This window comes from Oncorhynchus nerka, linkage group LG28 (assembly GCF_034236695.1).
Source record: "Oncorhynchus nerka isolate Pitt River linkage group LG28, Oner_Uvic_2.0, whole genome shotgun sequence".
Taxonomy (NCBI): domain Eukaryota; kingdom Metazoa; phylum Chordata; class Actinopteri; order Salmoniformes; family Salmonidae; genus Oncorhynchus; species Oncorhynchus nerka.
In genome coordinates this window covers 7,778,355-7,802,283 of record NC_088423.1, presented here as the reverse complement: position 1 = coordinate 7,802,283, position 23,929 = coordinate 7,778,355, and the positions used below count along the sequence as shown (strand labels likewise).

Sequence of the window (23,929 nt, the reverse complement as noted above, 5' to 3'; positions counted from 1 at the left end):
TCCTATAGTAATATTCTACCTGTATAATAACACTTCCTATAGTAATATTCTACCTGTATAATAACACTTCCTATAGTAATATTCTACCTGTATAATAACACTTCCTATAGTAATATAATAACACTTCCTATAGTAATATTATACCTGTATAATAACACTTCCTATAGTAATATTATACCTGTATAATAACACTTCCTATAGTAATATTATACCTGTATAATAACACTTCCTATAGTAATATTATACCTGTATAATAACACTTCCTATAGTAATATTATACCTGTATAATAACACTTCCTATAGTAATATTATACCTGTGTAATAACACTAATTACTGTAGTAATATTCTAGCTGTGCAAAAACACCAAATACTATAGTAACATTCTACCTGTGTAATAACACTTACTAGTAATAGTAATTATTTACAGGTAGAATGTTATAGTAAGTCTACCTGTGTAGATCATGAAGGACAACAACCACCCAAGCCATTGCCTGTTCACCCCGCTATCATCCAGAAGGCGAGGTCAGTACAGGTGCATCAAAGCTGGGACCAAGAGACTGAAAAACAGCTTCTATCTCAAGGCCAGTAGACTGTTAAACAGCCATCACTAGCATTGAGTGGCTGCTGCCAACATACTGACTCAACTTCAGCCAATTTAATAATGGAAAAATTGGATGTAATAAATGTTTCAATTGTCACTTTAAACAATACCACTTTATGTAATGCTTACATAGCCTACATTACTCATCTCATATGTATATATTGTACTCTATACCATCTACTGCATCTTGCCTATGCCGTTCGGCCATCGCTCATCTATATATTCTTATTCATTCCTTTATACTTGTGTGTGTATAAGGTAATTGTGAAATTGTTATGATTACTTGTTAGGTATTACTGTATGGTCGGAACTAGAAGCACAAGCATTTCACTACACTCGCATTAACATCTGCTAACCATGTGTATGTGACCAATAAAATTTGATTTGATTTAATAAAACTATAGTAACAGTCTAATTAGTCATATCAGTGTAATCGTCTAGTTATGGAGTTGTGCAGGTTGTTATTAAATAGGTGGATAAGCTGGCTCACAGACAGGAAGCTAATGCACGGTGATCTACTTACCTTTTGACACCTTGCACCAAAGTTAATATTGACACCAGTCATTTCATTCAATGACCTTTTTCCCAATGCAGATCGGGACTTTTCAGTTCCCTGTTAGAAATGGCAGTCTCTAGAATGTCATTCCTCTGCTTAGATTGACCATTTGCTGGAGCAAGATCGCGATATATTAATATGGTTCCCAGAGAAGGCACTGACAGTTACAGTACAGAAAATGCACATCACTACTACATGATGGTATGTCCTCTCCCCACCTTCCCTCTTGTCCCCTTAATGTAACACATGAGCATAGTAATGGATGGCATTGTCCATATTTTTGTTAATTGACATTCCAACATTAGATATAATTTGAGGCATATTTGTGGTTGTGCTGACAAATTGTTGAGTATCCAGGTGAAATATGCCTTTCAATCTCATTACTGTAATAAATATTTTCTGGTGGATGTTTTCCAAGTCACACATTTCAGTAAAAAAAAGTAGTTTATTCATTATTTTAGCACACAATATCAAAATGCAATCTGATCTCAGTATCAGTACCATTAAATGTGTAAAAGTGTAAACATTTACGTTTGAACATACAAAATAACACTTAAACAAGAAAATAGTGGTGAGATTTTGAATCTGTTGGAGCTGGAAATGAGCTCCCTCCTTACAGGTTGTCTGTGATCTGGACTCACTAGTCCTACTGGCTTTATTCCAAGTAATGTAGCCTCACATAAACATATTCACTTCAGCACCGACAGGTCATTATACTGACAGGAAGATGTCCCAAAGCTTTTGAGTAAATCAAGACCTCCATGTAATGGCTGCAGTAAATTGTATTGTTCTATACTTCACAACATGGACATTTTGTGTACTGCAGCTTACTCACACAGATATCAGTGAATCAATTGTTATCCGGTGCTGGTAGATTATTACATTTCATGCATCCTGTGGTTAAGATCACTGTAATCGAAAGCATTGACCCTGTTGTAGCTATTTGAAACATAATATTAGTTATTTACAACTTATTGAATCTATTTATTGCACATTATTTAATCCAAATTAGTTCTAAACGTTGTCTTATGGTCTTTTACAATAAAACCTGTGGTCTTAAAACATAATACTGACAAATAAAATTAATATATGACAACAGAAGACCATAACATAATACTGAACCACCCCAAAAAATAGATTTGACCATGAGAACATCCACATACGACTAAATTTTGACCTTCATTATCTACAGTATGTACAGAACATTGTCACTGAGGTCAATATGCTATTGAGTTCCCTTTTGGGAGAGGTTTATCAATGACATCTATACTGTGTCCAGATTTTCATACCTTTCCAACGTTCCTGTACCATACTGGGGTATACGGTATTACTTGCAGTGCACACAAGGAGCGCTATTTCTTTCCAAACTTAAAAAAGAAGGCAAAAAGCTCATTTAGGCAGCAGGGATCTTGATACAGGAGGGAATTGATTGTTTCAGTTGTAACCAATAAGAGTGATCTTGCAGGTCAGCAAACCAAATGCATAGCTGGAGTCCTGAGCTGGAAATAATTTATTTGGCACGTTAGTTAACTTTTAGTTAGTTATAAGCAGTAACGTAGCACGTGCCCTCTGCTAGATGGTTTTGAAAATCATACTGTCTGTATTTCAAAATAACCCGGTATACCGCCTAAGCCTAATGCCTCCCGAGAGTAACCCTGGGGGATGGGGCCTGGCGGTGCAATAAGCTGAGACCAGGACTATCGAGTGTCATTCTGTGTATAAATACCTTTGGACGGGGATATTGGGATTTCACAAACGGAGGACTATTTACTGCACATTGTTACTGCAAGATAAACAATTCCATCATTCAGAGGATTTTGTGCATGACCGTTGTGAAACTTGAATTAAGTTAATGCATGATTTGGATGCAATACTTTACAGTACCAGTCAAAAATTTGGACACATCTATTCATCAAGGGTTTTTCTTTATTTTTATTATTTTCTACATTCTAGAATAATAGTAAAGACATCAAAACGATGAAATAATACATATGGAATCATGTAGTAACCCAAAATGTTTTAAACAAATAAAAATATATTTTATATTTCAGATTCTTCAAAGTAGCCACCATTTGCCAAGAGTGTGCAAAGCTGTCATCAAGGCATTCTTTCAACCATCTTGAAGGAGTTCCCACATATGCTGAGCACTTGTTGGCTGCTTTTCCATAACTCTGCGGTCCAACTCATCCCAAACCATCTCAATTGGATTGAAGTCAGGTGATTGTGGAGGCCAGGTAATCTGACGCAGCATTCCATCACTCTCCTTCCTGGTCAAATAGCCCTTACACAGCCTGGAGGTGTGTTGGGTCATTGTCCTGTTGAAAAACAAATGATAGTCCCACTAAGCCCACATCACATGGGATGGCGTATTGCTGCAGAATGCTGTGGTAGCCATGCTGGTTAAGTGTGCCTTGAATTCTAAATAAATCACTGGCAGTGTCACCAGCAAAGCATCATCACACCTCCTCCTCCATTCTTCACAGTGGGAACCACACATACGGAAATCATCCATTCACCTACACTGTGTCTCACAAAGACACAGCGGATGGAACCAAAAATCTCAAATTTGGACTCAGACCTAAAGAGAGATTTCCACCAGTCTAATGTCCATTGCTCGTGTTTCTTGGCCAAAACAAGTCTCTTCTTATTGGTGTCCTTTAGTAGTGGTTTCTTTGCAGCAATTTGACCATGTAGGCCTGATTCACGCATCCTCCTCTGACCACATGATGTTGATGTCTTACTTGAATTCTGGGAAGCATTTATTTGGGTTGCAATTTCTGAGGCTGGTAACTCTAATGAACTTATCCTCTGCAGCAGAGGTAGTAATTCTGGGTCTTCCTATCCTGTGGCAGTCCTCGTGAGAGCCAGTTTCATCATTGCGCTTGATGGTTTTTGCAATTACACTTGAAGAAGCCATTGACTGACCTTCATGTGTTAAAGTAATGATGGACTGTCGTTTCTCTTTGCTTATTTTAGCTGTTTTTGATATAATATGGACTTGGTCTTTTACCAAATAGGGCTATATTCTGTATACCAACCCTATATAGTCACAACACAACTGATTGGCTCAAACACATTAAGGACAAAAATGACACAAATGACCTTTTAAGAAGGTACACCTGTTAATTTAAATGCCTTCCAGGTAACTCCCTCATGAAGCTGGTTGAGAGAATGCAAAGCTGTCAAGGCAACTTGTGACTACTTTGAAGAATCTCAAATATAAAATATATTTTGATTTGTTTTACACTTTTTTGGTTACTACATGATTCCATGTGTGTTATTTCAGTTTTGAAGTCTTCACTATTATTCTACAATGTAGAAAATAGTAAAGATAAAGAAAAACCCTGGAAGGAGTAGGTGTACAGTCGTCGTCAAAAGTTTTGAGAATGACACAAATATTAATTTTCACAAAGTTTGCTGCTTCAGTGCCTTTAGATATTTTGTCATGTGTTAATATGTTACTACAAGCATTTCATAAGTGTCAAATGCTTTTATTGACAATTACATGAAGTTGATGTAAAGAGTCAATATTTGCAGTGTTGACCCTTGTTTTTCAAGACCTCTGCAATCCGCCCTGGCATGCTGTCAATAAACTTCTGAGCCATATCCTGACTGATGGCAGCCCATTCTTGCATAATCAATGCTTGAAGCTTGTCAGAATTTGTGGGGTTTTGTTTGTCCACCCGCCTCTTGAGGATTGACCACAAGTTCTCAATGGGATTCAGGTCTGGGGAGTTTCCTGGCCATGGACCCAAAATATTGATGTTTTGTTCCCCGAGCCACTTAGTTATCACTGTTGCCTTATGGCAAGGTACTCCATCATGCTGGAAAATGAATTTTTCGTCACCAAACTGTTCCTGGATGGTTGGGAGAAGTTGCTCTCGGAGGATGTGTTGGTACCATTCTTTATTCATGGCTGTGTTCTTAGGCAAAATTGTGAGTGAGCCCACTTTTGGAGGATGGCCTGGTGTCAAGAAGGGCAGCAAAGAAGCCACTTCTCTCCAGGAAAAACATCAGGGACAGGCTGAGAAGCAACCCCACATGAATGGTCTCAGGATGCTTTACTGTTGGCATGACACAGTAAATGGTAGCGCCTTGTCTTCTCCGGACAAGCTTTTTTCCGGATGCCCCAAAAAATCGTAAAGGGGATTCAACAGTCCAATCCCTGTAACTTTTACAGAATATCAGTCTGTCCCTGATGTTTTTCCTGGAGAGAAGTGGCTTCTTTGCTGCCCTTGACACCAGGCCATCCTCCAAAAGTCTTCGCCTCACTGTGTGTGCAGTTGCACTCACACCTGCCTGCTGCCATTCCTGGGCAAGCTCTGTACTGGTGGTGCCCCGATCCCACAGCTGAATCAACTTTAGGAGACAGTCCTGGCGCTTGCTGGACTTTCTTGGGTGCCCTGAAGCCTTCTTCACAACAATTGAACAGCTCTCCTTGAAGTTCTTGATGATCCGATAAATGGTTGATTTAGGTGCAATCTTACTGGCAGCAATATCCTTGCCTGTGAAGCCCTTTTTGTGCAAAGCAATGATGATGGCACGTGTTTCCTTGCAGGTAACCATGATTGACAGAGGAAGAACAATGATTCCAAGCACCACCCTATTTTTGAAGCTTCCAGTCTGTTATTCGAACTCAATCAGCATGACAGTCATCTCCAGCCTTGTCCTCGTCAAAACTCACACCTGTGTTAATGAGAGAATCACTGACATGATGTCAGCTGGTCCTTTTGTGGCAGGGCTGAAATGCAGTGGACATGCTTTCTGGGGATTCAGTTCATTTGCATGGCAAAGAGGGACATTGCAATTCATTGCAATTCATCTGATCTCTCTTCATAACATTCTGGAGTATATGCAAATTGCCATCATACAAACTGAGGCAGCAGACTTTGAAAATTAATATTTGTGTCATTCTCAAAACTTTTGGCCACGACTGTACTGTATGAACATTAAAACGTTTTAAAAGCTGTGAGAAAAGCATGGTGAATGCAAACTTTGGAAACAAAATAATTCTTTATGTTTTCTATTTGATTTCAAATACCATATTCCCCGTCCTATGTTAATCAAAAGTATTGCACTCTATATCTATCAGGACCTGGCAGAAAAGCAGCGCATGTACTCTGTCATCCAGGGGTCAAAGTCAGGTTTGGTTATGGTCACTTTCTCCAGCTCTGCAGACCGCACTCTCCACTTGTCCACTTTCTGCACCTGCTTCTCAACCTCCCGTCTGGTTTTGGCCCGTAATGCAGACTGGTGGATCTGAGGACCACAAGAGTTAGTGAAATGAAGTAAAGGAATACTATGGGCCAGTTACCGGAGATTCTCCATTGAACATTCCTTTTAGGTCTGGACTAGGCTTAATCTGGGTCTGACAAACCACCCCATTGACCTACTACACTTAAACACTTGACAGACCTTTTGGAATTTGCATTGGCTGTGAGTAATCACCTCCTTGGTTGATGCAGCTGGACCCACATTGTGAGTCTTCTTCCTAGCCATCTCAGCTGGCTTATCACCTCCTCCATACAGGGCAAATGGGTGCCTGTTTTTCTTGTCAGTCTCTTTGGGCTTCCGTAGCTGGCTCCATGCCCTGGGGGGCTTTCTGGACTGTTTGGTTTTAGTTTGGGCCTCTGGCTTCTTCCCTGACTCAGGGGCAATTAATCCTTGTCCCAGCTTCTCTTCCTCTGTCTCTCCACAGCCTACGTCCACAGCACCCTGTACATCTAGGAAGGGATGAGGAATACTCATGAGTTCAATAATTGTTTTAGTATACCTTAGTTTTTAATATGTGCAAGTGTTGTAGGAAGAAACAGTTAACAGTGTGATATAAATCATTTTTAATCTTCCTTGTTAACTTATCAGTATGAGAGTCCTATTGTTTCATTATTTATTTATTTTATTTTAACATTATTTGACCAGGCAGAGACCATGTACAACAAAAACACGAGTCTTTGGTAGCTGTTAGCTACTAGATTTAGCTAACAGCTAATTCCCATCTGCATAAACATCTTAAATACATAGGTGAAATTGTGCAAGACATTGTAAGAAAATTCCTGAGGATATATGTATAATGAAACAAACATTTAAATAGTTGATAATAAAACTGTAAACATTGACCTTAAGCATGTTTACCAATGGGTGGTGAGTTCTCCGGAGTTGCAATTTCTTGCAGTTCTTCTGAAATGGGGATCTTCTGTTCCAATGGTTCTTTAGGTGGAATCTTTCTCGCACATTCTCGTTGTGAATCATCTTTTAGGACCAATGGCTCAACTTTATTCTTTTGAGGAGTGGACCTGCTGGATTCCGAGTCACTGTCATTGTTCCAAAACCACGGATTATGAGTTTGTTCCAAAAGCCTTCTCGTCAGTCTGTACTTTATCATCTCCTCATAGCACTTTGCGTAGGTTTCCCATTCCGGGTCCTTGAATCTCTTCATATACTCCGTTCGGATCCTCTTTGTAACCATTCTTAATTTCCGTTTGTTAGACCCTTATCAAAAAGAAAATGTGTTTGAATTCATTCCTGTCTGGTTACAATGTAAAACTGTTACATAGTAGCGAGCAATACCAGACTATACCTAGCCTACTCATCCCGCGCCAGACATTTAAACCAAAACATAGGGGGTGTAGTACGAATCCTAGAGAGAAGACGCCAATGGCTGAACAGCTGTGTGATGCAAAGTTGACGCACCCGTTAATGCCCCGCCCTCTTAAAAAACGTCGTCATACAGAGGACTTTCTTCAAACGACTCTTCTAGATTTTATGCCATAATATTTTCAGCGTAGAGAAATTTGTGTTTTTTATCATTAATTCTTATTTGAAGCTCTAGCCAATTAGCCATACAGCGTGTTGTAATGTAATCGTTATTGCATTGCATTCACTATGCAATTAATTATTAAACTGGTATGACATGATTATTATTGGAAAATTAAGCTGATAATAGCATATCAATCTCCATATTCTATTGTCAGAATGCACTAAGTAGGAAAATAAAACGACTATATAATGTAGGTAATGTAGCTTACACTGCAACGAATGCAAAATGTGCAAGATAACTAGATTATGCACGCTGTAGCCTATGCGATTTAATTCTGCACAGAACTATAGAATGTCTGAAACTGTATTGCAAATCGTAGGTTTGAACATTCTAATGTATTATACTTACAGCATATAGAGTTACTGGCTCGGATTTCACGGAAGCAAAACACAACAGATGGTGTTTCGTGTGCCGTAATCATAGGCTTGCTACGTCTAAGCCCCGCCCGGAGTTGAGATCCATTTAGAATGCCATTTCCTCCCAACAGGTGGCCGAATATATGAGAATAGGGTGTGAATGCACAGACCAAATGAAACATGGTATAACATGAGTCTGATCAGATGCTTTTAAATAGGTGGTAAATGTTGCCTAGAAAACAGGAATGTTGTGGCTAAAATGAATGTCTGCAGAATGCGCTGAGTAGCTCTACTCCCGGAGTGCTGGTGCGCAGGGTTTTGCTCCAGCGCTAATATGAGCAACTGATTAGTAACCTGCAATCAGTGTGCTAGATAGCTAGAGCAATGTTTGGTCAAAATCGTGGATAGGCTTACCTGTCTTTTCAAAAGGATGGATGGGGCGGGCGCTTTGAAGAGTTTGAAATGTGTGAAATATTTGCTCTAAAACTGTGTTCAATTATTTGCCCATGTATTCTAAATGAAGAATATGTTATTGGAATATGAGATTAGTGTCAAATCTGTGTTGCTGCGAAGTTTAAAATACCCGGGAAGGAGCAAGCATAGCACATTCAAGCGAAGGAATAGCGGAGAGTCACCTTTCACTCTCTCCATGCCGACTCCACGCAAGTCAGTTTGCATGCAGTTTTATCGCGCGCGCAAACGTCCGAATGTGTGAAATTTGATAACAATGAATGTGGTTGACCTTGATATTTCCAATAGCCTATTATCTCACAGTGCCATTGCATTCAGAATGAAAATCCTAAATTTGCCATGCAGTCTACCTGTGCATGTGCACGAGTAGGCAAGACCATTGGTTCATTGCATGATGATCATGGTATGTCTTTTCTAACATAGACTGTTGATTACAAAACAGAAATGTATGAAAATACCAAATAATGGACTTTAATAACTTAGTATTTATGTACATTCACGTTCACATGTTGAATAATAACATGGCATGTTTCGTTCTTGTTGATGTTGGTTGACATTTGCAGATTTTCTCCCCAGGTAACATGGTTACAAAATAAAAGCGTGGCAAAAAAAGTCCAGTAACAACATGTTGTTTCTCTTCGCGATCCAGAGAAAGCAGACACTGGAGACGATGATAGGTTTAGAAGCACTTGCGGTGGACAATGCTGGGGCCTGCCTCGTCGTATTCCTGCTTGGTGATCCACATGGCCTGGAAAGTGGACAGGGAAGCCAGGATGGAGCCACCGATCCAGACGGAGTATTTACGCTCAGGGGGGGCGATGATCTATAGAGAATGAAGTTGAGTATTAGATTTTAAAAGACATGACATATTAATATTGTATTGTTGAGATCTATTTTATTTTTCCAAAAAGTTATTTTAAATGTCAGAATATTGTCATCGGGTTAACGATTATATAATTACCTTGATTTTCATGGTGCTGGGGGCCAGGGCAGTGATCTCCTTCTGCATACGGTCAGCAATACCAGGGTACATGGTGGTACCGCCAGACAGCACGTTGTTGGCGTACAGGTCCTTACGAATGTCAATGTCGCACTTCATGATGCTGTTATAGGCGGTCTCGTGAATACCGGCAGACTCCATACCTGTTCAGATCATATCATATTAGAAACATCATCTCTTTAATTCGACCAACATAGCAGGCATATATATTACCCCTACTCGTTATACGATGATTACGTACCAATAAAGGAAGGCTGGAAGAGGGTCTCTGGGCAACGGAAACGCTCGTTACCGATGGTGATGACCTGACCATCGGGAAGCTCGTAGCTCTTCTCCAGGGAGGAGGAGGAAGCCGCAGTGGCCATCTCGTTCTCGAAGTCAAGAGCCACATAGCACAGTTTCTCCTTGATGTCACGCACGATCTCACGCTCGGCTGTAATGAAGAAGTATTTTTGCTCAGAAAATGGAACAAATTATTGCAATTATGCACAGCCAAATGCGAACGTCTTGTGCGTCTGCTCTCATTTGACAGATTACGCATGGCATTCTCATGGTTACTAAAACAAGGCAAACGAAATCTCACCAGTTGTGACGAAGGAGTAGCCACGCTCAGTGAGGATCTTCATGAGGTAGTCAGTCAGATCGCGACCAGCCAGATCCAGACGCATGATGGCGTGGGGAAGGGCATAACCCTCATAGATGGGCACGTTGTGGGTCACACCATCACCGGAGTCCAGCACAATACCTTGAACATAAACCAAAACGTCAATATTCATCTGAATGAACTCATAATAAAGAGACATGGTTGGCTACACGTAGGCGATATGTTGTTTCAGGTTCATTATTTAGATGTGTAAACTCTGCATTCCTTACCAGTGGTACGACCGGAGGCGTACAGGGACAGCACAGCCTGGATGGCAACATACATGGCGGGGACGTTGAAGGTCTCAAACATGATCTGGGTCATCTTTTCACGGTTAGCCTTGGGGTTCAGGGGGGCCTCAGTGAGCAGGGTGGGGTGCTCCTCGGGGGCCACACGCAGCTCGTTGTAAAAGGTGTGGTGCCAGATCTTCTCCATATCATCCCAGTTAGTAATGATACCGTGCTCGATGGGGTACTTCAGAGTGAGGATACCTCTCTTGCTCTGAGCTTCATCTCCTACGTAGGAGTCCTTCTGACCCATACCGACCATGACACCCTGGAGGAAAGAGGAGACTCGTTGGTTTATATGGGGACGTAGCCTATTCCCAGTCAAAACATTAAGTGTGAACGCATAGATGGACAATACAGGATTTACTGGGGGGGGGGGGGGGGATGCATAATATGGGCCTGTTGCAAACATCATTGGAGAGCAGATCTTACCTGGTGACGAGGGCGACCAACGATGGAGGGGAAGACAGCCCTGGGTGCATCATCACCGGCGAAGCCAGCCTTCACAAGGCCGGAGCCGTTGTCGCACACAAGAGCAGTAGTCTCGTCGTCGTCACACATCTTGGGTTCTTAATAATACAAGTAAAAATGTATGTTAATTTTTCTGCTTGGCGCACGCACGTCGGAGCTGTGTAACACATCACAGAACAAGATAGCGCACGATGCACACCGAAACTGTATGTCCAACTTATTATGTATTGTACAAGCCACAAATGACAGCTAACACACAGGACTTGTTTAGATAATCATAAGATTTACTCATGCTACTATGTCGATATTATTGTAATAAAACAGGCAGGGAGCAGGTCTCGAACCCTCGACCTTCTAGACCGAAGTCCAGCGTACTATCAACTGTGCCGCTAAAGCATGCTCAAGCGACAAATTCGATATCCGCGCTTATAAACCCAGGGTCGTTACACTACTCCCTCCTTTCAAAGAGCGCGTCCTCGCTCTAGTTTGCGACTCTTTGTCTTACAGGAACGGGCTCACCGGTCAAGCACCTGCACTGTCGTTTGACACGAATGTAATGAAACAAGCAGGGAGAAGATCTCGAACCCTCGATCTTCTAGCCCGAGAGATTCCCCCATTGATGTTGTCGCCCGCTGAATTGCCTACTGGACATGTTCTCCTTATTGTATACCCATGTTATAGGCCTACACTAATTTGTTCTATGAGTGTAATGATCTCTGCAATTATTTTTTCTCAACTCCATGAAACTCCTCCAATTTATTTCACAACACAAAATAAAGGTAGGCAAGTCTATTAGGCTTCTACAAACAAGGGTTTACCAAATAATCTGATAGAAAGGAAAATGTGTATTTTATCACTGTTCTACCCTTGCCCATGTTGTAGCCTATACAATTCCATTAGTAATTTCTTCAGGTGAAGAGCCTGTGACATCACTATCTGTATCTTGTGTAATATTAATTGGTCCCGCAGATGTAAAATAAAAACAAACACACGAGTATTTCCATTGAAATTAATCCATAAATAGTAGATCCAGTCTTTGATGTTTGTGTTGATTCCAGGTTCTTACCTTGTCTGTCTCAAATGAAGCTCAGAACACGGAAAACAACTGCTGCTGGATCGAGCTACAGTGGCACTTCCAACCTTATATACTCACCGCGTTCGGCCTATTTCCCGTACCCACCATTGGGAATGTCTACGTATTCCATTGGACATTTACCCAGCCGTCATCCATATTAGGTTCTTCGGGGTGACAGGGGGAGACTTCGAAGGCAGGTTACAGGGCTCCCCGGTTTCGAAGTGAGCTGCAGGGCTCTCCATGTATGGGACTGTTGTCCTGATTCCAAGCCACGGTGCCAGAGCCGTATATGGAGAGCCTGTGATTTGTAAGACACCCTCATGGCATAGCAAACTTTAACTGCAAACAGGATCCCGGTTGGAAAGCCCTTCCCTTATCAAGGACCGCAACCTTATAGCCATATAGGAATGACAACACCAAGGAAAGAAGGTAGTTTACGTTCTTGTTCTGTCAAACTACTGCAGGCTAATTACAAAAATGTGAATGTTCCTTTGAGAATGGAATTCCTTTCATATAATTTTAATGCAATTGCACAGCCGTTTTAACAATGGGTTGGTCTGTCATTTTTGCTAGTTTGATCTTTGGGATTTTACTCGGTTTAGAGCTCTAGATCACAGTGGGTTATCGAAACTATGACAGATGCCCCATTGACTCAGGCCTGTAGTAGCATACGTTTAATGAACTATTTCCATGATGCTATTTGCTAGTTGCATGCATACAAAGTTATCATTTTTGAAATGTAGATTTTGTTAGAAGACCAAATAAAGGTATTATTATTCCATCAGTGTATTTATGGCCAGCATCAGACAGATCATCTGAAACAGATCATAACAGCTATACTAAGCATGTTATGGTAAGCAGCATAGTATGTTATTTATTGGGTTTAAAACCAGTTCTAGTAATACATTTATTATACAGTATATATATATATATTTTAAAGAAATAGTCCAGGTCACCTGCTCACAGCAACACCCCAGTCAAATCATTTGTTGACAGAGACCACAGGAGGCCAGGGTTAATTCAGTGTTGCCATGACGATCCTGTCTAAACCGTTAGCAGTGTAGCCAGACCACATGACACGATAAGCTATCCAATAATCTCATATCTAACCTTAGAATGCTGTCTTTATGAAAATGAATAGCTGCTGAGCATTATTTTATATTGAAATTCTGTGAAAATTAGTCCTTCCATTCACTTGATCTTATATATTGTGTTGTACAAAATAAATAAAGCGTTTTTTTAGTAGCTCTACATCTGAGGCTGGTTTGGTTTGACAAGGTCTGCAATCCCAGCTGCTGCTACTCAACTGTCTGCCCCAGCAGGTGATGCCCCAGTTTAGCCACTCAGAAGACCTCTCCAGCCTGAGCTAGAGAACCTTACACTCTTAGAAAAAATGTTCTAAATAAAATCAAAAGTGGTTCTATTGCTTGTTAGTATATTATGTATTATGGCACCCCTAAAGGTTTTAATACAGAAGCCCAATTAAGCCATTTTCTTGAACTGCCTAGAACCTTTAGGGGTGCCATATATGAAGCAAGTGATAGAAACATTTCTATAACCTTTTTTATATGAGTGTAATAGGGCAAGGATAAACTAGGGCTGGGATTCAATCCAATCGCCTCATGAGCTTAAGTTCAACTGTCGTACCCCATCAAAACCCAAAATATAATATTTGTATACCTCACAGTTAGTAAACAATGTAAATGTCAACAAACATCCTCAAAATATGATTAAACTATAGTGTTGATGTCATGGATGGCCAGTCTTTGCATCCATAGCTCTGTCTATGAATTTGAGAGTGGTTACATTTCTCCAGGGCCATCCCTCAGATTTTTACCAAAACCGAGATGGGGTGTCTGCTTTATTGTTTCAATTAAGGATTCTAGCTTTAATGAGGTTTAGAGGTCTCTTCTAGTCACATTAATTTGGCACCTCTGTTTTCATGACAGATAGGCTGCACTTCATGGCCTGACCTACATTACATGGCCAAAAGTATGTGGACATCCCTTCAAATTAGTGGATTTGGCTATTACAGCCACACCTGATGCTGACAGGTGTATAAAATTGAGCATACAGCCATGCAATCCTCATAGACAAACATTGGCAGTAGAAAGGCCCGTACTGAAGAGCTCAGTCACTTTCAATGTGGCACCGTCATAGGATGCCACCTTTCCAACAAGTCAGTTTATCCCATTTCTGCCCTGCTAGAGCTGCCCCAGTCAACGGTAGGTGCTGTTATTGTGAAGTGGAAACGTCTAGGAGCAACAACAGCTAAGCCCCAAAGTGGTAGGCCACACAAGCTCACAGAACGAGACCGCAGAGTGCTGAAGTGCGTAGGGCATACAAATCGTCTGTCCTCGGTTGCAACACTCACTACCGAGTTCCAAACTACCTCTGGAAGCAACATCAGCACAAGAACTGTTCGTCGGGAGCTTCATGAAATGGGTTTCCATGGCCAAGCAGCAACACACAAGCCTAAGATCACCATGCGCAATGCCAACTGTAAAGTTTGGTGGAGAAGGAATAATGGTCTGGGGCTGTTTTTCATGGTTTGGGCTAGGCCCCTCAGTTCCAGCAAAGGGAAATCTTAATTCTATAGCATACAATAACATTCTAGACGATTCTGTGCTTGGGGAAGGCCCTTTCCTGTTTCATCATAACAATGGCCCCGTGCATAAAGCGAGGTCCATACAGAAATGGTTTGTCGAGATCGGTGTGGAAGAACTTGACTGGCCTGCACAGAGCCCTGACCTCAACCCCATTGAACACCTTTGGGATGAATTGGAGCCAGGTGTAATCAGCCAACTTCAGTGCCTGACCTCACTAATGCTCATGTGGATGAATGGAAGCAAGTCCCCAAAGCAATGTTCCAACATCTAGTGGAAAGCCTTCCCAGAAGAGTGGGGAGGCTGTTATAGCAGCAAAGGGGGGACCAATTCCATATTAATGCCCATGATTTTGGAATGAGATGTTCGACCAGCAGGTGTCTACATACCTTTTATCATGTAGTGTATTAGGATTAGGCAAAAATCAAAGGAATTGTTTTGGATAGCCCACATATCCGAACTGAAATTATGCTGTACAAAAATATAAATGCAACATGCAACAATTTCATAGATTTTACTGAGTTACAGTTCATATAAGGACATCAGTCAATTTAAATAATTTCATTAGGCCCTAGTCTATGGATTTTGCATGACTGGGCAGGTGCGCAGCCATGGGTGGGCCTGGCTCCCTAGTGGGTGGGCCTATGCAGTCAGCAGGCTATTTGCGGGGACTTGCTTCCATTCATCCACATGAGCATTAGTGAGGTCAGGCACTGAAGTTGGCCGATTATGCCTGGCTCCAATTCATCCCAAAGGTGTTCAATGGGGTTAAGGTCATGGCTCTGTGCAGGCCAGTCAAGTTCTTCCAGCCAATCAGAATGTGCTTTTCCCCACAAAATAACTTTAATGCAGACAGAAATACTCCTCTGATGTGGAGGTCTGCGGTTGTGAGGCCGGTTGGACATAATGCCAAATTATCTAAAACGACATTGGAGGCAGCTTATGGTACAGAAATTAACATTCAAGCATCTGGCAACTGCTCTGGTGGACATTCCAGCAGTCAGCAGGCTATTTGCACGCTCCTGCATCACTTGACACATCTGTAGCATTGTGTTGTGTGACAAAACTGCATATGGCCTTTTATTGTCCCCAGCACAAGGTGCACTTGTGTAATGATCACACTGTTTAATCAGCTTATTGATATGCCACAATTGATATGCTACACCTGTCAGGTGGATGGATTATCTTGGCAAAGGAGAAATGCTCACCAATTAGGATGTAAACAAATTTGTGCACAAAATTTGAGAAAAATGCCATTTTTGTGCATATGGAATATTTCTGGGAATTTTTATTTGAAGTATGGGACCAACACTTTACATATTGCATTTATATTTTTGTTCAGTGTAGTTCAGGTAAAATTCTAACTTTTTTTAAACACACTTTACACACACGGATTGGAGAGAAAAAAAATCAATAGGGTAATAGCACCCTCTTTTGGTATGAGGAAATATTTTCAGAGAATATGTGATGACTGAGTATGATATAAACCTGTCATGTAATGTCAGTACTGCATCTGCTGTATTAGTAGGGCTATTAGTGGGGGTTCATTTGAAAAAGTATTCACAGAATATCAATTAGAGATTTTATATAGATATGAGTAAAAGTGATGTAGGAACCGGGCAACTCCAGTCCACGGGGGGCCAGAGTGGTGTCACACTTTTTCCCCACCCTTAGCAAAACACAGCTGATTAAATTAATTACATTCTAAACTGAATATCATGATTAGTTGATTATTGGAGTCCGATGTGTTAGCTAGGGCAATACATAGATTTGAATTAAATTTTACCCACTGAATGTTAGATTGTTCAGACATGTTCACCAAACTGGTAGCAAAGTCCCAAAAGCACCTTTGAATAGCAGAATATTTTCATGGATAGGCACATAATTTTCATAACTGATCAGTGGCGGTTCATTCCTTGCTTTATCACCTAGAATATAAGATGTTATTTGATTATCATCTACATTTATGACAATGTAGCTTGTATTTCAGTTCTCTGTATGTTTGCCGTGTCTTGGAAATAGATCCGCCTAATTGACAATATTTACTTGACATACTTCAGAGTTTTAATGTCCTTCTTATTTTCAGGAAAAACGAAGCCAACCCCATTGACCATCTCAAAATGAATCCCAGCAGTTATATGAGATATCTGCAGTACTCACATTCCAAAATCATCCATGATCTATTTGATATGCACATGCAGCTTGATCTGATTCACACACTGACGTACTGAGGAGTGTAGCAGAGCACATCACCACACAGCTACTGTAAAGGCACTTTCTCTACATTTAAAGAACTCTCCTGTTCTCTGCTCTTTTCAACGCTTGCTTTTGCCCTTCTTGGAAGAAGGCTAGTTTCTCCATCAGCTTCCTGAAGAGGCCTTGGTAGTTGCCGAGGAGCTGTGCGTGCTGACCACACTCCACCACACACCGTTGGCCCAGCACCGCCACGGCGTCAGCGTTCTGGATGGTGGTGAGGCGGTGGGCGATGATCAGCACCGTTCTCCCATCCATGAGCCGCTCCAGAGCATCCTGGACCAGGAACTCATTCTCTGCATCCAGGGCACTGGAGAATAGGGGAGGAAACATTATTATAAAAAATAAAAAAAGTAAGTTAAAATTAATTGATTAGAATTAGATCAGAGGTCCATTGAGTTCTCTTTCAAATACTTGTTTCAGTCTCTCGCTATTGGGAAGCGAGAGAACTTACTCGTTATCAGATAACCAGGGTTAACGCAAGTAACCTCAAGTTATAGCTCACATGATATTGTTGGGTTGTTTGACATCACCCAGCTTATTGACCTTGCTTAACTGTCCAAAATGAAGAGGAAGAGGCTGAAATAAAACATGTGATGTGATTATGCACATCACTTACCTTGTAGCCTCATCAAGTAGAAGTATCTTGGGGTTCTGAAGGAAGACGAGGGAAGTAAACATTACTTTAGCTCATATAACTAAAAACATCCATTGTTGACACATGCAATCGGGTGTAATTAAATTACCTTGAGCAGAGCCCTTGCAATAGCAATTCTCTGTTTTTGACCACCTGTTGGTTCAAGTAAAATAAGTCATTCCATTCCAGCTGTTAAAGAAGCTATGATGAAGAACTCCATAACAAAACCCATATCTGTCTGTAGTCAGATCATTCAGGGTTGAGAATGTCCAATGAAGTCCAACACCATCATTAGGAAATCTATGTATTTGTTTCACCTGACAGTAGAACACCCTTCTCTCCCACCACTGTGTCAAAGCCTTCGGGGAAACCTCAGACAAACTCGTAGGCGTTGGCGATCTGTCCAGCCCGGTGGATTTCCTGAACTGTGACCGTGTTAAAGTCGGGCGCTCCATAGGCAATGTTCTCAGCGATGGAACAGGAGAAGAGTGCAGGTTCCTGCAGACCCACAGAGTACAGGGACAGACCACACCTCACAACACCAGCTCAGCCACAACAATGGGAACATGTGGTCAACTAATAATGCCATCATGTGACCGATTACCTGACTAACAGTTCCAATGTGACTCCTCAACCAATAAGGATTCAAATCTCTCACATCATGCCCGTCAATAGTGATCACACCTACAGAGCAAAACAGGGACCTCAAAATCAGAAGACTTGATGAAATGTAAGACACATGCACACAGTGACATCAAATCACATTTTATTGGTTACATACAAATGGTTAGCAGATGCTAATGCGAGTGTAGGGAAATGCGAGCAGCTTCATGCTCTTACAGCATGAAGTTGCTGTAAGAGATGGCTAAAGTCCTCACCTGAGTATGGGTCATAGAGCATGAGCAGCAGGGAGACCAGGGTGGATTTGCCCGATCCGCTGGGGCCTACCACGGCGATGACAGAGCCTGGAAGATAGGGGCATCTTTGCGGGTCGGGTAGGCAAAGGAGACGCAGCAGCGCCTCTTCAACCTCAGGAGGCTGAAGAAATTCGGCTTGTCACCAAAAGCACTCACAAACTTCTACAGATGCACAATCGAGAGCATCCTGGCGGGCTGTATCACCGCCTGGTACGGCAACTGCTCCGCCCTCAACCGTAAGGCTCTCCAGAGGGTAGTGAGGTCTGCACAACGCATCACCGGGGGCAAACTACCTGCCCTCCAGGACACCTACACCACCCGATGTTACAGGAAGGCCATAAAGATCATCAAGGACATCAACCACCCGAACCACTGCCTGTTCACCCCGCTATCATCCAGAAGGCGAGGTCAGTACAGGTGCATCAAAGCTGGGACCGAGAGACTGAAAAACAGCTTCTATCTCAAGGCCATCAGACTGTTAAACAGCCACCACTAACATTGAGTGGCTGCTGCCAACACACTGTCATTGACACTGACCCAACTCCAGCCACTTTAATAATGGGAATTGATGGGAAATGTTGTAAATATATCACTAGCCACTTTAAACAATGCTACCTTATATAATGTTACTTACCCTACATTATTCATCTCATATGCATACGTATATACTGTACTCTACATCATCGACTGCATCCTTATGTAACACATGTATCACTAGCCACTTTAACTATGCCACTTTGTTTACTTTGTCTACATTCTCATCTCATATGTATATACTGTACTCGATACCATCTACTGTATGCTGCTCTGTACCATCACTCATTCATATATCCTTATGTACATATTCTTTATCCCCTTACACTGTGTATAAGACAGTAGTTTTGGAATTGTTAGTTAGATTACTTGTTGGTTATCACTGCATTGTCGGAACTAGAAGCACAAGCATTTCGCTACACTCGCATTAACATCTGCTAACCATGTGTATGTGACAAATCTTTGATTTGGAACTCCAGATTACCCTTCAGTTGCTCCGGCCTCAGCACAATACCCTCTATAGAGAAATGAGGTGGAAAAAGGACATGCCAGTTTAGATGCAGAGGAGTGTGAAGTGTGCTGTAGCTATGGTGTTTTGCACAATGCTGTCTCAGTGTGGTCTAGAATTAGAGGGGAATGATGCTGACCATTAAGGGGGAATTCAAGCTTCCTGTCCAGTACCTCCCACAGCCGTGGCCCTGCTCCACAACCCTTCATCAGCTCAAAGTAGAACGAGCTCATCCCTATTCAACCAAACAGACAATTAAACAAATGTTTAGATGAGCTAAGCAACTGAGAATCCGTTTTTTATGTAAGTGTGATTTGTTCATGTATTAATGAGCTGGGGTTTTCCTCAGAATGCATGGATTGGAAATGAGACAATTATATGCACCCTACCTGCAATGCTAATGCCCACGCAGAAGGCGTACATGAGGAATGAAGAGAGCTTTCCCACAGTTATGTGGCGGCAGGGTAGCCTAGTGGTTAAAGCGTTGGACTAATAACCGAAAGGTTGCAAGTTCAAATCCCTGAGCTGACAAGGTACAAATCTGTCGTTCTGCCCCTGAACAGGCAGTTAACCCACTGCTCCTAGGCCATCATTAAAAATTTGTTCTTAACTGACTTGCCTAGTAAAATAAAGGTAAAAAAATAAATGTGCTCGGTGGCCATCAATAGCCCTCCCTTATACAGCACAGAGAGGATGATGATGTTGCCACTGAGTCCTGTCTAAAAAAAAAAACATATGAAAGCAGTTACAACCCAATAGCCCCTGAAGGAACATAGGCCAGGGCCAGAAAAACACAAGCTTCCATCACAGATCAGACAACTGTGATTCCTGTCTTTCAAAAGACCAAAGGGGTGGAGTACTTCAACTGACGTGATTGACAAAATGTCAACCATCTCTTTTAGGGAAAATTGGGCAACATTGAATGGCTGAATGCTCACCACTCCAAAGAACCCGGCCAGCAAAACAGCTTCCTGTTTGGCCAGGTGGAGAATGTAGTTTGCCTTCTCTGTATACTTGGCCACTTCTGTCAGCTCCTTACCAAACGCACAAACTGTCCTCATGTTGCTGATACGCTCTTCTGCCAACTACAAGAGGACAGAACAACAGAGTATCAGTCTGATCAATTGGTTTCAATTCAATATTTTGGGGTTAAAAGACCTGGATGTTGATTAGGTTGTATTTGTGCTCTGCTTGGAGAGTAATCTAGGGGAAACACTGCCTCAATAATGACTGTAATGATGAGCAGTTAGTGGGCCTGGTCTTACCTGTGTGGCCTCGGCCAGAGAGTCCTGTGTGCGTTTGATTATGGAGTGCAGGTATCTCCTGTATATGACAGCCAGGCCAGCCATAGGAGGCACGATCAGAAGCACAAAAGCTGCTAAACTGGGTGACACATAAAACTGTTGGCAGAGAGGGAAGGAGAGGCCAGGAAATGTGAGGAGGCAATTCAGCTCGAGTCTTTTAAGCTTTCTCTGTTACCTTTTGAACCAGTAAAGCCACGAATGACTAAAAAGGATCTGTGAACATATTTATCAATGTATTCAACTTGACTATATTTAGTATAATAATTTGTAATGGATATTTTTGCTTTACGAAACAAAGTCCTAGGAATACAGTAAACAAGGAAGAAACTCAAGTGACTTGCTAAATTTTAATTTCCTTGTTGTGACAGAAAGAACTTTGATCAAAACAGACAGTCAACAATCTACGTAGAGTAACCAGAACAATGGAGCCGTTTAAATCGGGTGTACATGACACGATTTTGGCCATAATTTAGCGGTTCCAGACAAGTTTTCGAGATGCGTTTGAGTAGGCACGGGGCCGTCACCTACACTCGTTTAATGTTTGCAGGTCAAAGACGCAATCTGAGGGCTACCGATCTCGTCTTTAAGTAGTCACATACGTCCCAATATTTTCAAATATATTTGATTTTATCGGCACAGGTTCGGCAATGCTCTTGTAGTGTGAGATGTACAACAAGTTTTGAGAGCGGTGATCAGCAATGGCAAATGAGAGCTCACTAGAGAAACCAGTGAGATTACGTTTTGCATCACATAATGTGTACTCTCAAGCAGGAGCAATGGCTACTAATAGTATGCGTTTGTACTTGCATTTAACCAAAGCGAAAGTGTCAAATCGTTACAGGTCTGAAGTTCACAAGGAATGTTATTCAATTCAACTCTGTATGGCAAGAGTGAATGTCTGACTGAACGTTTATAAGGCTGCTTTGAGCCATAGCTCATCACTATTTTAGTCTGTGCGCTACAATGTTGGCAAGACAAACAACTACAGATAGTTATTTAATGTGAGAGGCTCAGCGATGTTAGGATTTTAAAAGTTGTGTAGTGTCCACCCGAGGAAAGCCGTACCTGAAGGGATGAAAAAAATCACATCTTCCTCATGACAATAAACCAGTTGACTTACATTCTGATGTGACTCACAATCTTAGAACTGACACCAGTACAGAGAAAACAAACTGATGATCCCAGCTGCTGCCTGCGCGAGAGCGCGGAGCCCGCCGGAGAGGTTGTCAGTGAGGGAGTGCCCGATGACAGCCGTGTTGGCAGACAGGCGGTTAATGAGCTCCCCGGTACGGGTCTTATCAAAGAAACTTGCCTCAGAATCGAGGAAAATAGGGATACGCGTAGAATTCTTACAATATGTTGCCCTGCAAGAGTCATAACCTAATTGTGTAACACATTTCCTCTGTATGGCATCAAAGTGTAAACAGTCATGAAAATGTTCAGAGATAGTAAATTAAGTTCCCTCATAGTCAGTCACCTGTGTAATCGTTATGGAAACCTCTGCATGCACTGGAAGCAAATGGTGACACACACCTGAGATTTGCATGAGGTAGACACGGGCTGCATTGGCAGCGCCCCCACAGAGAAACACCCCTAAGAGCGTGATACACCGAGAGCAGAGGGAGGCACTGAAGTCCTCCGAGGAGCTGGAGTAGATGGTGTCAATAACTTGGCCTAGAAAGAAGGGCCAGCACTGGAAACCCACAGCCGCTGTGGAGGATAGCGTAGATAAAATATAAGAATCAAAACTGAAAGTTACTTCATTATTGTTAAGCAAATATATAAACTGTCATGACAACAAATAGGGCCTAAGTAAGGAATAAAGGTTGTAATGAAGTCAACCCTACACAGGCACAACTTAGTGATAACAGTGTTATTTCAGTGCCACGTTTGTCATTTTAGAAGTTGTCCCTGTTGTACAGTGAACCAGTGACATGTCCTACCCGACAGACGCAAGTTGGAGTTGGTTTTGTTTCTGTTGGTTGCAGATCTTTGCTGTCAACTTCTTGTGTTGCTTTTTCGGAGTCTGTGGAGGAGCTGTAGTTGGCTAAGTTTACCGTGGTTGTTCATGAGCTCCTCAAATGCAAGTGGAACACAATGCACGAGAGAGTGCATCTCCGCCGGGGTGAAAGCGAAGCGCGTGCCAAAGGTTCGAACCTTTTCCTTTTCCTCTCGCCCACGGGACGGACGTCTGGCATTCTAATCAAACTAGTCTATGTGTACGGGATTGAACCTTGCGTTTCAAAAGATTTACGCCTAGACATCTTGACAACAGCAACAGTCCCATTCTGCAAGACAGTTAGCGAGCGTCCAAGAGACAGAAATGCAAGAACAATGACAACTCAAGTGCGCTAGCGTTAAGGAGACCTCTTTCTGAAGCTATTTCCTGGTTTTCAAACGTAAATTAACCATGTGTATGTGTTTCCAATTAAACAAAACTTAATTGATTAAAATAGTGGGAATGAAATGGTGTGTGTTTTATTTGCATTATCTAAAACATTTTGGTGAATGGACGGACGGAGGTCGTTCATAACTAAAACTCTGCTAATGCGATTTCCTCTTCCGATGGGTATTCCAGTAAAATGGTTTAACAAATTCAATATTTGGGTGATTCTACATCTTCGGGCACTTTATCCCGGCAAGCTTTCAGGAATTAAAATGTATTGAAACACCATTTTACCAGTATTATAATCATCTTTGATTTGTCTAGAAATAATATCCGATGATAGCTGCGATCGTATTATTCAGGAATGTATATATTTTCATTTTTCTCAGACAGCCATAGACAAATGTAATTTCCATCACATTATTAAATATCCATTTTAGTTTAAAATGAAATATCATACAATTATTTTATAACACATTTCTTATACATTTGTTCATTAACTTGCA

General features: G+C 41.6%; 2 protein-coding genes and 1 pseudogene across 3 annotated transcripts; all 3 read right to left on the bottom strand.

The window, feature by feature from the left end:
- Positions 1–1,567: 1,567 nt before the first annotated feature.
- ccsapb (centriole, cilia and spindle-associated protein b) lies at positions 1,568–8,708 on the bottom strand. 2 transcript variants are annotated; one of them, XM_029639854.2, is made up of 4 exons: positions 8,324–8,708; positions 7,291–7,647; positions 6,607–6,881; positions 1,568–6,417 (listed from the first exon to the last, which is right to left on the bottom strand). In XM_029639854.2, the coding sequence occupies exons 1-4, from the start codon at positions 8,511–8,513 to the stop codon at positions 6,247–6,249; spliced, it is 993 nt and encodes a 330-aa protein (XP_029495714.2). In that variant the 5' UTR covers positions 8,514–8,708; the 3' UTR covers positions 1,568–6,246. The 2 variants fall into 2 exon arrangements, with proteins under 2 accessions (XP_029495714.2, XP_029495715.2); XM_029639855.2 differs by lacking the exon at positions 8,324–8,708 and having other exon boundaries at positions 7,291–7,787.
- Positions 8,709–9,251: 543 nt separating this feature from the next.
- On the bottom strand, positions 9,252–12,377 carry LOC115112847 (actin, alpha skeletal muscle 2-like). Its single transcript, XM_029639853.2, has 7 exons — positions 12,270–12,377; positions 11,165–11,301; positions 10,676–11,000; positions 10,386–10,547; positions 10,044–10,235; positions 9,764–9,945; positions 9,252–9,625 (listed from the first exon to the last, which is right to left on the bottom strand). The coding sequence occupies exons 2-7, from the start codon at positions 11,291–11,293 to the stop codon at positions 9,482–9,484; spliced, it is 1,134 nt and encodes a 377-aa protein (XP_029495713.1). The 5' UTR covers positions 11,294–11,301; positions 12,270–12,377; the 3' UTR covers positions 9,252–9,481.
- Positions 12,378–16,157: 3,780 nt separating this feature from the next.
- LOC115112846 (ATP-binding cassette sub-family B member 10, mitochondrial-like) lies at positions 16,158–23,531 on the bottom strand (annotated as a pseudogene).
- Between the last annotated feature and the right edge of the window lie 398 nt (positions 23,532–23,929).

Bases quoted from the DNA above. Each gene is read 5' to 3' on its own strand.
- ccsapb (XM_029639854.2), bottom strand. From the start codon at position 8,513: ATGTTTCATTTGGTCTGTGCATTCACACCCTATTCTCATATATTCGGC. The intron at 6,882-7,290 runs GTAAACATGCTT...ATCCCTTCCTAG, and splicing joins GGAGAACTCACCACCCATTG to ATGTACAGGGTGCTGTGGAC. The intron at 6,418-6,606 runs GTGATTACTCAC...TGTGGTCCTCAG, and splicing joins CAGCTGCATCAACCAAGGAG to ATCCACCAGTCTGCATTACG.
- LOC115112847 (XM_029639853.2), bottom strand. From the start codon at position 11,293: ATGTGTGACGACGACGAGACTACTGCTCTTGTGTGCGACAACGGCTCC. The intron at 10,548-10,675 runs GTAAGGAATGCA...TTTATGTTCAAG, and splicing joins CGCCTCCGGTCGTACCACTG to GTATTGTGCTGGACTCCGGT. The intron at 9,946-10,043 runs GTACGTAATCAT...TGATCTGAACAG, and splicing joins CTTCCAGCCTTCCTTTATTG to GTATGGAGTCTGCCGGTATT.